The sequence below is a fragment of the Scyliorhinus canicula genome, chromosome 16 (assembly GCF_902713615.1).
Source record: "Scyliorhinus canicula chromosome 16, sScyCan1.1, whole genome shotgun sequence".
NCBI classification, from domain to species: domain Eukaryota; kingdom Metazoa; phylum Chordata; class Chondrichthyes; order Carcharhiniformes; family Scyliorhinidae; genus Scyliorhinus; species Scyliorhinus canicula.
The window spans coordinates 111184580-111198806 of record NC_052161.1 but is presented as its reverse complement, the minus strand read 5'-3'; the positions used below and the strand labels follow the sequence as shown (position 1 = coordinate 111198806).

The 14227-nt window shown below is 47.1% G+C and overlaps 1 protein-coding gene across 4 annotated transcripts in view; it reads right to left on the bottom strand.

Annotated features, from left to right (window-relative positions):
- LOC119979404 (rho guanine nucleotide exchange factor 10-like protein) overlaps positions 1 to 14227 on the bottom strand; it is a 191867-nt gene that overhangs the window by 92460 nt on the left and 85180 nt on the right. For 3 of the 4 annotated variants that reach the window (XM_038821575.1, XM_038821574.1, XM_038821576.1), the window contains one exon: positions 10734 to 10825. The exons of the other annotated variant lie outside the window; for it this stretch is intronic. In XM_038821575.1, coding sequence (XP_038677503.1) covers positions 10734 to 10825 — 92 coding nt within the window. The remainder of the gene's footprint in view (positions 1 to 10733; positions 10826 to 14227) is intronic. 4 annotated transcript variants of the gene reach the window in all.

Below are 14227 nucleotides of genomic sequence, written 5' to 3'. Positions count from 1 at the left end.
CCTTTAGTCTGAAACCCCCATCACCCTCTCAGGGACCCCCTAAATAAAGAGACCCCCTCAGAGACTCCCTAAATAAAGAGACTCACCCCAGAGAACCCCTAACTAAGGAGACTCCCCTAAGATCCCCTAAATAAGAAGACCCCCCCGAAGATGCCCTAAATAAGGAGATAACTCCAGAGACCCCCTGAATAAAGAGGCCCCCCATAGACCCCCAGAAAACAGTGCCCTGACAGGTAGCCCCCCAGAAAAGAGACTCCTGTCTGGATGCTAGAGAGCAGTCCAGACAGAGAAAATGAAACAATTACTGTTATAACACTGGGCAAACACTTGCAGGCTCAGACACTGACACACCACATGTCAATTCCTGGAAAGAGAAACCAAGCAGCTGTGTTCAAACCCCTCAGATCCGTGAGTCAGTCATTCATTTCCCTTACTAGGCTGTGATTGACAGCGCCCACACACAGCAGTCAGCCTTGCTTTATTCATCTCCCTTCACGGATGAGGAACTGTGAAGTGCTATAATCACAATGTTTACAAATATCAACCACTTCAAAGAGAGTTAAGTGCTTTCTAATCGTCCCCTTCACGCTTGAGTGCATTCGAAGTGGTCATCTGGAAATTGACAGCATTTAAAACGGGAGCACAGATCAGTTGCATTTCAGCTCCAACGGGAGAATATAGTCTTCCAAACGGAGAATCTCGCCCAAGATCAGTTTGGACCAGTATTCTTATTTCCCCATTTCAACTGTTTTTTTTCCTTCTGTGAAGAAACCTCTGGGGTTGGATAGCTTCAGTAAGAAAACAGATAGGCATTGCTCCCCATTAAGACACAGGAAGCCGAACGGTAAGATAAAGCCGGTTTATTCACGGTCACAAAAAGTCTGCCCACGGCAGGAAATTTACATACAGAATAAAGTCCCGTTGGGACAACCAACATGCCAGTTCCTGGCTGGGCCAACCGTTATACTGAGTTCTGATGAGCTGCAGCTGGAGTGGCTGCCACCCACTAGCGGGGAAGCTCTTATCCATGGGTTCCACGGGGAGATCAATCAGAGTATCCCCGTGGGCCTCAAGGGGGCTATTGCACTAACCCATGAGCTGATTTTCAGTCATTGCATAATGCTAATGCATTCAGTAGAAGCACAGAGTACCAAAACACGGAGGTTATACCGAACCTTTATAAAACACCGGTTAGGCCTCAAATAGGCTACTGAAATTCAATTCTGAGCACCAAACATTAAAGCAGGATGTCAAGGCCTCAGACGGGGGCGGGGGGATCTGGAATGCACACCCTGAAGGCACGGTGAAAGCAGGCTCGATGTTAACGTTCTAAAGGAAATTGGGATAACTGCTGTGAAAAAGTCTACACAGCTATGAAGAAATCAGGAAGGGTTCATTGGGAAGCCAAATGACAGTGACAACACAGGCACACTGGACTAAATGGCCTCTTTTTGCACTTGGATTCTATGATTCTGCCCTGGACTTGTTATTGGGGATGCCCGACTATGTTCTCGCCCATCATCTAGGTTTGCTTGCCTTCCATTTCCATGGAAACTGCTGTTGAAGTGATGTTGGTTCATCAAGAAGCACAGTTTATTAACAGAGGGGGGATTCTAACTTACTTTAAATGTTTAGAATAAAATCTCATACCCGGGAGTTAAATGTTTGTTGGAAAGATCAGTTCAGAAAAGTCGGGCAGGCCTGTCAACATCAGCAGCCAAAATGCAAGTTTGTTAAAAGTATTCAGCTCCAGCCATTACTCCCCTAACTTTTGGAAGCAGTTCATAACAATGCTGGAGAACAAGGAGCAAGTGAAAGTTATTTGATCAATCAACTCCCTATTTGTTCCACAGTCCGTAATAGATCTCCATTTAGTTACTCTGGACATCCTCCCCCATCACCACGGGAACAATGGGTCACCCCTGGCACACCATGTACCCATGAGGGTGACCCGACACCACACCCACCCCACCCCCACACCCCACCACCCCCAGGCTTTCCTCCTGCTCGCCACTCCCTGCAGTCCCCCTTTTAGGCCCCTCCCCCGGCACTGCCAACTGTGCACTGCCCCCTGGCACCATGGAGTTGACACTCAGGCAGTGACAGACTGGCCTGGCCTACTGGACCATGAAAGGGAGGTCCCCCAAGGGTCCTGGGGGGGTGGGATGGGCTCAGAATGTGTGGAATGGTTGACCATGAGATAAATTCTCGGGATATGGGTCCTGTGTCTGAACTCCCTCTTCTCTAATCACAGAAAGTACTTAGCATTGTTGAAGCAGCCAGCATGAATAGTCTTTAAAAATCTAAATTATACATCTAATGTCTCCAATAATCAGACCTGGTTAGCTGGGGTCCTCCAAAGAGAAATCATTAAGTCCTGCGGCGTATTCAATGCAAGATACAACCAAACTCAGGCCCACATCAATCTTGTTAAACCAGAAAGTCTGTCTTCCAAACTCATCGCATGTACTCTAGCTTTATATTTACAATGATAATAATCTTTATTGTCACAAGTAGGCTTACATTAACACTGCAATGAAGTTACTATTGAAATCCCCTAGTCGCCACATTCCGGTGCCTGTTCGGGTACACAGTGGGAGAATTCAGAACATTCAAATCGCCTAACAGCAGGTCTTTTGTGACTTGTGGGAGGAAACCGGAGCACCCGGAGGAAACCCACATAGACACAGGGAGAACTTGCAGACTCCGCACAGACAGTGACCCAAACTGGGAATCAAATCTGGGACCCTGGAGCTATGAAGCAACAGTGCTATCCACTGTGCTACGGTGCTGCCATATTTAAAGTGTTGCTTTGAGGCAGACATAGACACAGAATTTACAGTGCAGAAGGAGGCCATTCAGCCCATCGAGTCTGCACCGGCCCTTTGAAAGAGCACCCCACTTAAGCTCACACCTCTCCCCATTCCCGTAACCCAGCAACCCCACCTGTGACCCTGACAGTGCCAACCTGTGACCCTGGCAGTGCCAACCTGGCACTGCGGGTGTGCCAGATTTGCACTGCCAAGCGGCAGGGCCTGACAGGGCCATGCCCATGATGTTGGGGGGGGGGGGGGGGGGGGGGGGGGGGCGGTGAATGGGGGGGCTGAAAGGAGTGGGGGTTGAAAGGGGGGCCTGGAAGATGGCCCTCAGTTACCCCATAGTGGAGTAAGTTCACTCGGCAGGGGGGTGATTATCCTCATGCCTTAGTGATGGACACTAAGGACAATTTAGCATGGTCAATCCGCCTAACCTGCATATCTTTGGACCGTGGGAGGAAACCGGAGCGCCCGGAGGAAACCCATGCAGACACGTGGAGAACGTGCAGACTCCGCACAGTTAGTGACCCAAGTCAGGAACCGAACCTGGAACCCTAAGCGACAGTGCTAACCACTGTGCTACCGTGTCGCCCCCCCCCCCCCATTTCATGTGTGTCCTGTTTAAATGAAAAAACAACATGCACATGTACAATCTGGTTGGAACAGTTAAAAAGGACATTGCAATGCACCTTGAACCTCAAAGTGTTGAGGAGTGAGGCACCCTTCAGAATTGCGAGCATTGGCAGCACTGGGAAGCAACCCACAAAAGTAACCGTATATTTCCAACATTCTGGGCACAAACTGACTCAGATGGCTGACTCAGTAGGCAACAATGAGAGAAGGCAACTCGGCACCTGTGACCCTGACAGTGCAAACCTGTGACCCTGACAGTGCCAACCTGTGACCCTGGCAGTGCCAACCTGGCACTGCGGGTGTGCCAGATTTGCACTGCCAAGCGGCAGGGCCTGACAGGGCCATGCCCATGATGTTGGGGGGGGGGGGGGGGGGGGGGGGGCGGTGAATGGGGGGGCTGAAAGGAGTGGGGGTTGAAAGGGGGGCCTGGAAGATGGCCCTCAGTTACCCCATAGTGGAGTAAGTTCACTCGGCAGGGGGGTGATTATCCTCATGCCTTAGTGATGGAAGGAGGGTGATATCACGCTAACTTTTAGAGTTGGGGAGGGAGGTTGCCCCTCGGGTATCGGGGGTTGGGTATGTTGCCCCTGTCTGCGGGGTGTCGCAATGTCTGTGGATGGGAGGTGTGGTGGACCCTGAACCTCACTTTGAGATCGGGACATCCTTACAAAATGGCGCCCTGATCTCTAAGGAACCAGTCTTGCCGGCGAGTTTAGTTCTGCAGAAAAAAATTCTAAGGGCCCAATCAAATGGCCTCGTCGCACCTGACCCGGGACGCGATGAGGCCATTAAATTTCGCGAGTGGCTGACGCTCGGGACGCCTCGCAAAATATAACAAGATCTTGCGAGACGTCGTGATCTGGATCCTTCGCTCACTGGGTGGGATCCAGATTTGTATATTTAAGTGAGCATTTAAGCTCATTTATACATGTCTGCATCGGAGTTTCCCAAGGCCCGGAATCGAACGCCTTCGTCTGGGAGACCTCGCCATGGCGCCGTTTAGCACTGGTCCACACAAACGTGGACCAGGCGTAACGGCACCTTTGTGGGCTCTCCCAGGCTATCGGAGGCCTCCGGGAGGTCGGGCTCTGGGCAAGGTGGTACCATGGCACTTCCACTGGCATCAGATATCTTTGCACTACCAGCCTGGCATCTTGGCAGTGCCACCCAGGCATTGCCAGGATGCCCAGGTGGCACAGCCAGGCTGGAAGTTGCACTGCCAGGGTGCCAGGCTAGAAGTGCCTAGATTCCGAGGTGCCAGGTTGGCACTGCCAGGGATCGAGCACTGTGTGCCCTGCCCTTATTAGGTCTGGTGAGAGGGGGACACGAGGACCCCCTATCAGGTAGTTTGGGGCATTGGGTCCAGAGTGTGCGGTGGGGGGTCCAGAGATCAGGGCTCCATTTTGTAAAATGGCGCGTAAATCTCTTACTGCACTGATGTGCTAAGCCAAGCTTGTCAGTGCAGGAAATTAAAGTAAGTGCGACCTCGGTAGGGCATTCCTCGGAGATGTAAAAAAAAAAACACTCTCGTTTGATAGTAGGCTGCAGGCACCAAGAAACACCCCGCTAAACGCACCCAAAACGGGATTCTGTATATTACCGATTAAATAGCGCCCTAAGTGTGGGAATTACCAGTGAGAAACTCGCCAAGCTCCAAAGAAATTACTTATGTGTGGGTGAACACCAGTCTGGATCATGCCAAATCTCAGCGGGAATCATCCTGCCACATTTGCCAAAAATGACACTTAGGGCGCGATCCAATGGTCGCGCTGTGCTGGAAAAGCAGCTCGCTGAGACGCAGCATGGCTGGCAAATCTGTATATTAGAGTGAGATAGTTAGTCTCACTCTAATGTGCAGATTCCTGAGGTACCTGAGGCTTTGGGATTGATCCCTTTTGCTTCGGAGACCTCGGGGCAGCACCATTCAGCACTGGCCCCCACAAAGGTGGACCAGATGGAATGGCACTTGTGGGGGTCTCTCGGGGATCTGAGGTGCCCTGGTGCATGCCCTTTGGGCAGGGTGGTGCCCTGGCACTGTTGGTGCCACCTGGGCATCTTGGCAGTGCCAGCTTGGCGGTGCCCAGGTTGTGTGGGATCCTCTCACAGTACATTCGGGATGTGGGGAGTCGGGGATCACTTTGGGGATCATTTAAAAATGGCGCCCTGACCTCTCGCTACACTGGGGGGTTCCAGCGAGCGGAGCTCCCCAGTGTAAAAACAGGGCTTTGTGCGCCTCAGCAGCGTGTTCCTTGTTGAGACCCCTTATACAACGCGAGTCACATTGTACAGCCATGTGTTTCTCAACACTGCGCGTGCTGGGAAACACACGGCTAAACACGCTTGCGATGGAACTTTGTTCCCATTTGGTTCAATCGCCCATTTTTTGGGTGAATCGCATCCAGTCCTTAAGGCCTTATCAACTTACATTGCTACTTTTAGAGATGTATATATCAGCATTTACAGATCTCTCTGCTCCTCTCTCATTTACTTTCCTACCTTCTAAGCAATAAAAAACAGCCTGTTTATTCCCATCACTTTACACTTTGCAATACTGAATTTCATTTGCAATTTATTCACCCATTCTGCAAGCCTATTTGTCTTTTGGCATTTTGGTGCCACAATTTTACAGGCACGTAGTCTCAAAACTGGCAACCTTGGGACCGAAGCCATGCCGGCTCTCAGATCATGTCAGTCTCAAGTCGGGTGGTTTGGGTCAAGTCAGGTCGTGTGGGGTCAAAGATCATTCGTAGCGTAGGAATTTACCGGCATGCAGGCGGCAAAGGGGATAACTAGCCAGCCATCACACAATGCATAGCTGAATTGTACCAAAATTAAGGTATTTTAAAAATTTTATTCAATTCAAATTGATGCAAGGCTGAATGTAAAAATGTCCGGTTTTCAGACAGCTCCAATTTTTGGACAGTCGGATTTGAGACATTGTACCATAGTGATAACCTTCCCCCCACGCCCCACTCACTTTAAATTGTGACATGGTACCTCGAATTCCTTATCCAAATAAATTATGTACAGGTTTAACAAAATTAATCCCAGCGGGTTACCATTTCCCAATCTGAGAAACTTCCCTTAATTCCTATCTTGTCACCAGTTTTGTACTTATCTTTCTATCTTTCTGCTTCTTGGCCCCCGACCCCACCTATCCTGATCACTGTCACGAGTCTCTGCGTGACAGCTCATCGAAGACTTTCGAAAGTCCATGTCTACCGCATCCACCGCATTACCCTTGTTACCTCTTCCCGTTACTTCAAATAAAATTCAATAAGGTTGAGTGAACGTGATCTTTAGGCCTTATGTCCACCCTCTCTCACAAATCCTCATGCCTCACACTAGCTGCAGCCAAGATTAAAGGCTGACAAATTGTTCCCAGGCATGCATTAGTACTCTCCTGAAACCAGTGAGGCGGTCAGCGAAAAATAAGCCGAGCGATCACTGCCTTTCCAATTTTTTTGTTTTGCCTCTGGTCCCCTTTGCTTTTGGTCTCAGTCAGGCAAAGGCCCAGTGCTGCGCACTGTGAAGGAGAGGCAAAATGAACAACGGTGGAAAAACATCTGTTGCCACACCTCTTTTGCCAACCTGATTGTACCTGGGCCAGAAGGCAAAGGAAAACACACTAAATTTTCTCTTCATATTTTCACCAACAAACACCCTAAACATTTTGAAATCATCCGTGTATTCCTGAGGAGACCTTCTGTGACAGATCATTCTGAATAATCTGGCTGGCACTGCCACACAGTTGGCGAGTCTTACAGACACTTCTGCCAAGTAAAAGGAATTTTGCCGTTGCCCCGTCACATTTGTGCCAGGTCTCTGCTATTGTACAAACCTACCCCAGCAACCACTCCGCAGGATGAGCATGGTTGGACCCGAGAACTCCTCCATTACAGAAAGAGCAGCAAGTTTAACATTCAGTGATTTATCTCCTGAATTGTTGGGGGCCTGTTTACAAACATCCCTACTTTTGGTTCTGGTGCCGTTGATAGGGAAGTAGCGAGAGGCAACAACTTACACACGTTGGTCTTTTTCTGTTGAGGTTACAAATCAAAACCAGATGAGCAAAGCAACTTCCAGCTCAGGGAGACTTGTGGAGAGTCCCTCTCACACTTTGCCAAATTCTTTCCCCCTCCCCCTAATCCTCTATTTTCACCATTTTGTATTTACTGACTGATCTGTCAAACTGACCCTCAGGGAAGTCATAATGCAGGTCAGTCAGATCTAAGGGCATCAATTTTCAGGTTTCCATGTAAATTGGACAGGATCCAGTAAAAAGCTGTAAATTCTATTGCTCTATTTTTATTGGGATGTTTTTAATATAAATTTTCCAATTAAGGGGCAATTTAGCGTGGCCAATCCACCTAACCAGCACATCGTTGGGTTGTGGGGGTGTAACCCACGCAGACATGGGGAGAACGTACAAACTCCACACGGACAGTGACCCAAGGTCAGGATTCAAACTCAGGTCCTCAGCACCGCAGTCCCAGTGCTAACCATTGCGCTGCATGTTGCCCTATTTTATTGGGATTTGTATAGACTACGCAAAGTCCCTGACTCATCCATGTTCATTTAAGATGGTAAGAATCACTGAATGTTACCTGCAACATACTTAAAGAAAGGTTTGCATTGATGCAGCACATTTCATGACCACCGGACACTCCAAACCTGCTTCACAGCCAACAAAGCACTTTTTGGAGTGTAGTCACTGTTGTCGTGCAGGAAACGCGATGGCCAGTTTTACGCACAGCAAGCTCCTCCTAACAGCAAAACCAAATCATTTATTTCTGTACCGATGTGCCAGGCTAACTGCCCTTCTTCAAAACACTGCCGCGGGATCCTTAACATTCACTGGAGCAAGCAAAAGGGGCCCTCTACTTAATGCCTCATCCGAAAGACAGCACTCCCTCAGTACCACACCGGAGTGTCAGTCTTGTATTTTTTTTTGTGCTTAAGTCCTGAAGTGGGACTTGAACCCTGAACATTGTAACTTAGAGGTGAGAGTGCTCCCAACAAAGCCATAGAGGACAATACATACAGCAAAAATCCCCAATATTAGCTTTGAGCCAATAGATTCTGCTGCCAAGTCCCAAGTCTCTTCGTAATAACCTTTGTGGGTAACTAATTGGCTTCAACATGCCCGTCAGCAGAAGAAAATGGATGAGACTGTTGTTAGCAGGTTTAAAAGTCAACTTACCAGAGCAAAACACCTGTTCTTAAACCTTCAGCTGTTAAACTAGTAACAAGATTTTTTAAAATTAACTCAATTAAAAACGGGCGTTTTTTAAATTTATTTCGAGCTGCTGTATTTCCCTTTCCGTGCTCAGAATACTCTTTTTTTTAAATTCAGGAACTCCCCTGACAGCTGTACCAGTTGGTCGCATTCTGAGTCAGAAGATTGTGGTTTCAAGTCCCAATCCACAGACTTTAGCACAAATATTTAATCTGGCGCTCCAGAGCAATACTGAAGGTGTTTTCCCACTGTGGGAGGTGTCGTCTTCCAAATGAGACGTTAAACCAGGGCCCCATTTGTTCTCCAAGGTGGATGTAAAAGATGCCATGGCACTATTCCGAAGAAGAATGTCTGGGATTGCCTCCCTGGGGTCCCTGGATAATATTTATCCCTCAATCAAAATCAGATTATCAGCCCATTGTCCGATTGCTGCTTGTGGGCACTTGCTACATGTAGATTGGGGTTTTTTAATCCATTTGCAGGATGTGGGTGTCAATGGCTAGGCCAATATTTGTACCCCATCCCTAATTACCCTTGAGAAAAGGTGGTAGTAAGCTATCTTCTTGAACCGCTGCAGTCTCTGAGGTGTAGGTGCACCCCCAGTGCTGTTAGGGAGGGTGTCCCAGGATTCTGACCCAGCGACAGTGAAGGAACAGCGATATATTTCCAAGTCAGGGTGGTGTGTGACTTGGGAGAGAACCTCTAACAGGCGGCGATGATTGCCACATTACAAATTCTACAGTGACTACACTGCGATAAAGTACTGTGTTAATACTGTAAAACGCTTAGCAACAGCCCGCGGATGTGAAATGTGCTGAGTTATTTCTTTTTTCTCAGTTGGTTGGGAAATGTATATGCCCAATCAGATGATGAAAGTTCAGAGTTTGATTCCCGGTCAGTTCTGAATTATATGCGCCCAGTCTGGGTGCGTGTAAGATATAACAACTGACTCTCCTGTAAGCAAAAGTTAACGAAATACACAGCATCCTCACAGCTCTGATGTCCTTTTGCAGTCGAACAGTGCAAACAATCCCATTTTCCAAATTCACAACACACAAGAAAGGTCAGCTGGCCAGGCGGGCAATAGTGCCCGTAGCACCATACCCTAACAATGAGTCAGCACCTTCAACAGAACAAAAATGGTAAAAGAGTTTGATGAGGCAACTAAGACAAAAAGCTCCAAAGTTTCCATTGGCTTGCTGAACAGATTAAAAATAAGCAAAGTCGCCATGGTCCCAGGTGACTATAGGCTTCTTTCCCCTTTGAAGGGGGGGGGGGGGAGAGCTGACTGGTGGTGGTTTAACCTGAGGATCGCCACACCTCAGGCAAAGGGAAAGGTTGAGAAGGCGGGGCCTTCATGAACAACCTCAGCGGGTACAGGAATTGAACCCACGCAGCTGGTCTCGCTCTGCATCACAAACCAGCTGTCTAGCCAACTGAGCTAAACTAGCCAATAGGGCCAAAGTGAAAAGTGAAACCTCTTGTTTCTTGTTTCTCTTAATTATCTGGTGGTTATTTATGCAGATATATTGAAGAACCTCCGTATACTGCTGCAGGTGTGATGTACACACCTTCTCCCCACCCAAAATTCTTGGTACAAAAAGAACGATAAAGGCCTGGGTACAAACTGTAGCCTGGCTGTATTGGGTAATTGCTGAAGAGATAAATCAGGCCAACACTCCAAAAGACTCCCAATGTCTGCTCCCTTCTTAAAGGGAGTTACAATGCAAAGCTGAAAGACGTAATGGGGGGAGTCTGGAATACAGGATCAAACGCATGTCACTGATAGGGGTGTAGGAGGCACAAGACTGAATCCAGTGAAGAGTCTCCTTCACCCTTTCAAAATCGCGCCCCTACCATATTCCCATTAGACAGTCTAGTAGTTTATTAAAAGACAGTGATTGTTTCGGCCTCAGTCTTCTACACAACCTGCGCCAGCTCTTTATCACCATCTGCATAAAGGAACAAATTGTGCAGCTGTGTTTTATGTATTATTCACTTTCCCACCAAATGTGGAACCCAAGCACCCACTGAGTACATCTTACCCTCATATAGGATGTTTTCCTTCCAGGATAAATCTTCAGTGCCGGTTTCACAGCTGCTGTTAGATTCGTTGCACCGGACAGTGGAAAGACTCCTAGAAACACAAGCAAAGGGGGCAGCTACATAAGATCCTGCTCAATGGAAGACTATGGCCTTTACCAATGTTCACATGAAATAAATCCAGTGTTCGTATTTATGCAATGTTCGCACCCTGGGGCACAGTTCAACATGTCCTAGCTAATACTTACTGCTCAACAAATATCACTGATAATAAAAACAAGATTGTCTGGTCATTATTGCATTGCTGGCTCTAGGTCTTTGGTTTGGCCAACAGGCAATTGTATTTTCTGCATTGTGACAGTGCCACACTTCAAATGTACTTCAATGGACTGTAAAACACTTTAGAATACCCTGAGCTTGTGAAAGGGCACATTATAAATGCGCATCTTTCTTTTTCTTACTGTGGCCACAGTGCTCTGGTATTTTACCTGGATGGGCACCTTTCACATGTGCAACTCGACTTATTAAATGCTGGTGGATTATTCACAGCTTGATTCAAACCTGACTACGCAAATGCACTTTGACCCAGAAAGAATCATTCAAAAATCACAGGCATTTATTTAGTGGCTTTTCACAACCACCAAACCTGTCAGAGGTCCTTACAGTCAATGAGGCACTTTTGAAGTCTAGTCAGTGTTGTGAGGTAGGAATTGTAGCAGCCAATTTGTCCACAGCAAGATCATACAACAGCAATGTGAGAATAAACATTCATCTGGTTTTTTTTTTTGCAATATTGATTGAGTGATAAAATGGGCCAGGGTAATGGGGAGACCTCCCCTGCTCTTCTTCAAAAAGGTAACATGGGATTTTTGAGAGTAACAACCTATCTGACAGACAGCACTTCCAACGGTGCAGCTCTCCTTCAGTAATGCACTGGAGATTTAGCATAGATTTTTGTGCTCAAGTCCTGGAATGGAACTTTGTGACTCAGAGACAAGTTTACGACCGGCTGGTACTAACAATCAAGGACAATTGGCGAATACGTTCCCCTATAAGCTTGGTCTCTGAGACCAATTACAGGCCGGCAACCTCTATCCTTGTTGAAATCAGTCCAACTTAGTATAAATTGGCGATCAAACTAGAAGGTGGAGAAATAAGACATACATATTAGAAGGTGGACCTTCTACTATGTATGCTGTATTCCTACACCATGTGACTCAACCATTGGGCAATCCGTAAACTACAAAACAAGTCGATATAGGTTGTATACTAAAAACTAAATCAACACACACTAACATTGTACAATACTTAATCGGCTGAAATTACTCCCACTATTAGAGACGTTCTGTTTAAAAGTTTGCTGTGTGTAAACTACCTATCCTGTTTACCTTTGTAACAGTAGCCACTGCATTTACATGTAATTTTTTTAAAAATGTATTCATTTTTACGGAATGTGGGCTTCGCTGGCTAGGCCAGCATTTGTTGCCCATCCCTAATTGCCGTTGAAATGCTAGTGAGATGCCTTCTTCAACCACTGCAATCCATGTGGTGTAGGTACACCTACTGTGCCATTAGGGAGTCATTCCAGGATTTTGACTGAGCGGTCAAGGAATGGTGATAGTTTTCCAAGTGAGGATGGTGAGTGACTTGGAAAGGATCTTCCAGGTGGTGGTGTTCCCATGTGTCTGCTGCCTTTGTCCTTCTAGATGGTAGTGGTCATGGGTTTGGAAGGTGCTGCCTAAGGAGCCGTGGCGAGTTCCTGCATGTTGTAGACAGTACACATTGCTGCTACTGTGTGTCGGTGGTGTAGGGTGTAAATATTTGTGCAAAGGGTACCAGTCAAGCAGGCTGCTTTGTCATGGATGGTGTTGAGCTTCTTGAGTGTTGTTGGAGCTGCACTCATCCAGGAAAGTGGGGATCAAATGCTACCTTGATGTCAAGGGCAGTCACTCTGGAGTTCAGCTCTTTTGTCCAGGTTTGAACCAACGCTCTAATGAAGTCAGGTGTTAAGTGGCCGAACCCAAACTGAGCGTATGTGAGCAGGTTATTGCTGAGTAAGTGCCACTTGATATCACTGTTGATGACTCCTTCCATCACTTTATTGATGATCGAGAGTAGACGGATAGGACGGTAATTGGCAGGGTTGAATTTGTTCTTCTTTCTGTGTACAGGATATACCTGGTCAATTTTTCACATTGCGGGGTAGATGCCAGAGTTATAGCTGGACTGGAACAGCTTGGTTAGGGGCGCGGCATGTTCTGGAGCACAAGTCTTCAGTACTATTGCCAGAATATTGTCAGGGCCCATAGCCTTTGCAGTGCCCAATGCCTTCAGCCATTTCTTCACATCATGTGGGGTGAATCGAATTGGCTGAAGACTTGCATCTGTGATGCTGAGGATCTCTGGAGGCGACCGAGATGGATCATCCACTCGGCACTTCTGGCTGAAGATTACAGCGAATGCTTCACCCTTGTATAATGCATCGACGTGCTGGGCTCCTCCATCATGACGATGGGGATATTGATGGAGCCTCCTCCTCCAGTGAGTTGTTTAATTGTCCACCACCATTCATGACTACATTTGGCACGACTGCAGAGCTTAGATCTCATCCATTGTGGGAACGCTTAGCTCGATTTATCACTTGCTGTTTATGCTATTTAGAACGCAAGTAGTCCTGTGTTGTAGCTTCACCAGGTTGACACTCATTTTTAGGTATGCCTAGTGCTGCTCCTGGCATGCCCTCCTGCACTCTTCCTTGAACAATGTGAAATGTTCTGGGATGTTTGCGAATTGCAATAAGGTGCAGTACAAATAAGCTAACTGTTATATAGTTCTCCTCCGACACAAGTCAAGACTGGAAAGATTTCACAGTACAAGTGGGTGGAGTGTACAAACTTCATACACCCACCAACATTGCAAATCCCAGAACTCTTACAAATCACACAGTGTGATTTTTTTTTTTTTTTAAATCATCATGGGGACGGCACGGTGGCGCAGTGGTTAGCACTCGGGTTCGATCCCAGCTCTGGGTCACTCTCCATGTGGAGTTTACACATTCTACCCGTGTGTGCGTGGGTCTCGCCCCCACAAACCCAAAGATGTGCAGTGTAGGTAGATTGGCCATGCTAAAATCGCCCCTTAATTGGGGAAAAAAAATGAATTGGGTACTCTCATTTTATATTTTAAAAAGTACACCACAGGACGTGGCAAATGGAACTGCTTGTCCATTTGTGTGCACTTTATGGTACCAGAACAGCACTCACAACCTCTCGGATTCAAGGGACTTCCAAAAAGACTTCCTAATTAAACAGCGGTCACAAGGCAGCTTACATATTGGGAAGTATCAAAGCACACCCGAGTAAATAACTCCTTTCACAGATTACAGCAAATAAGTAGATAGGAATCTACGGAGCTGTTCTTTGATTAACCCTAAGATCAAATTCTTTGCTAAGGTTAGGAGAAAGGAATCGTATACCCTCCCTTGTTTTATAAAACA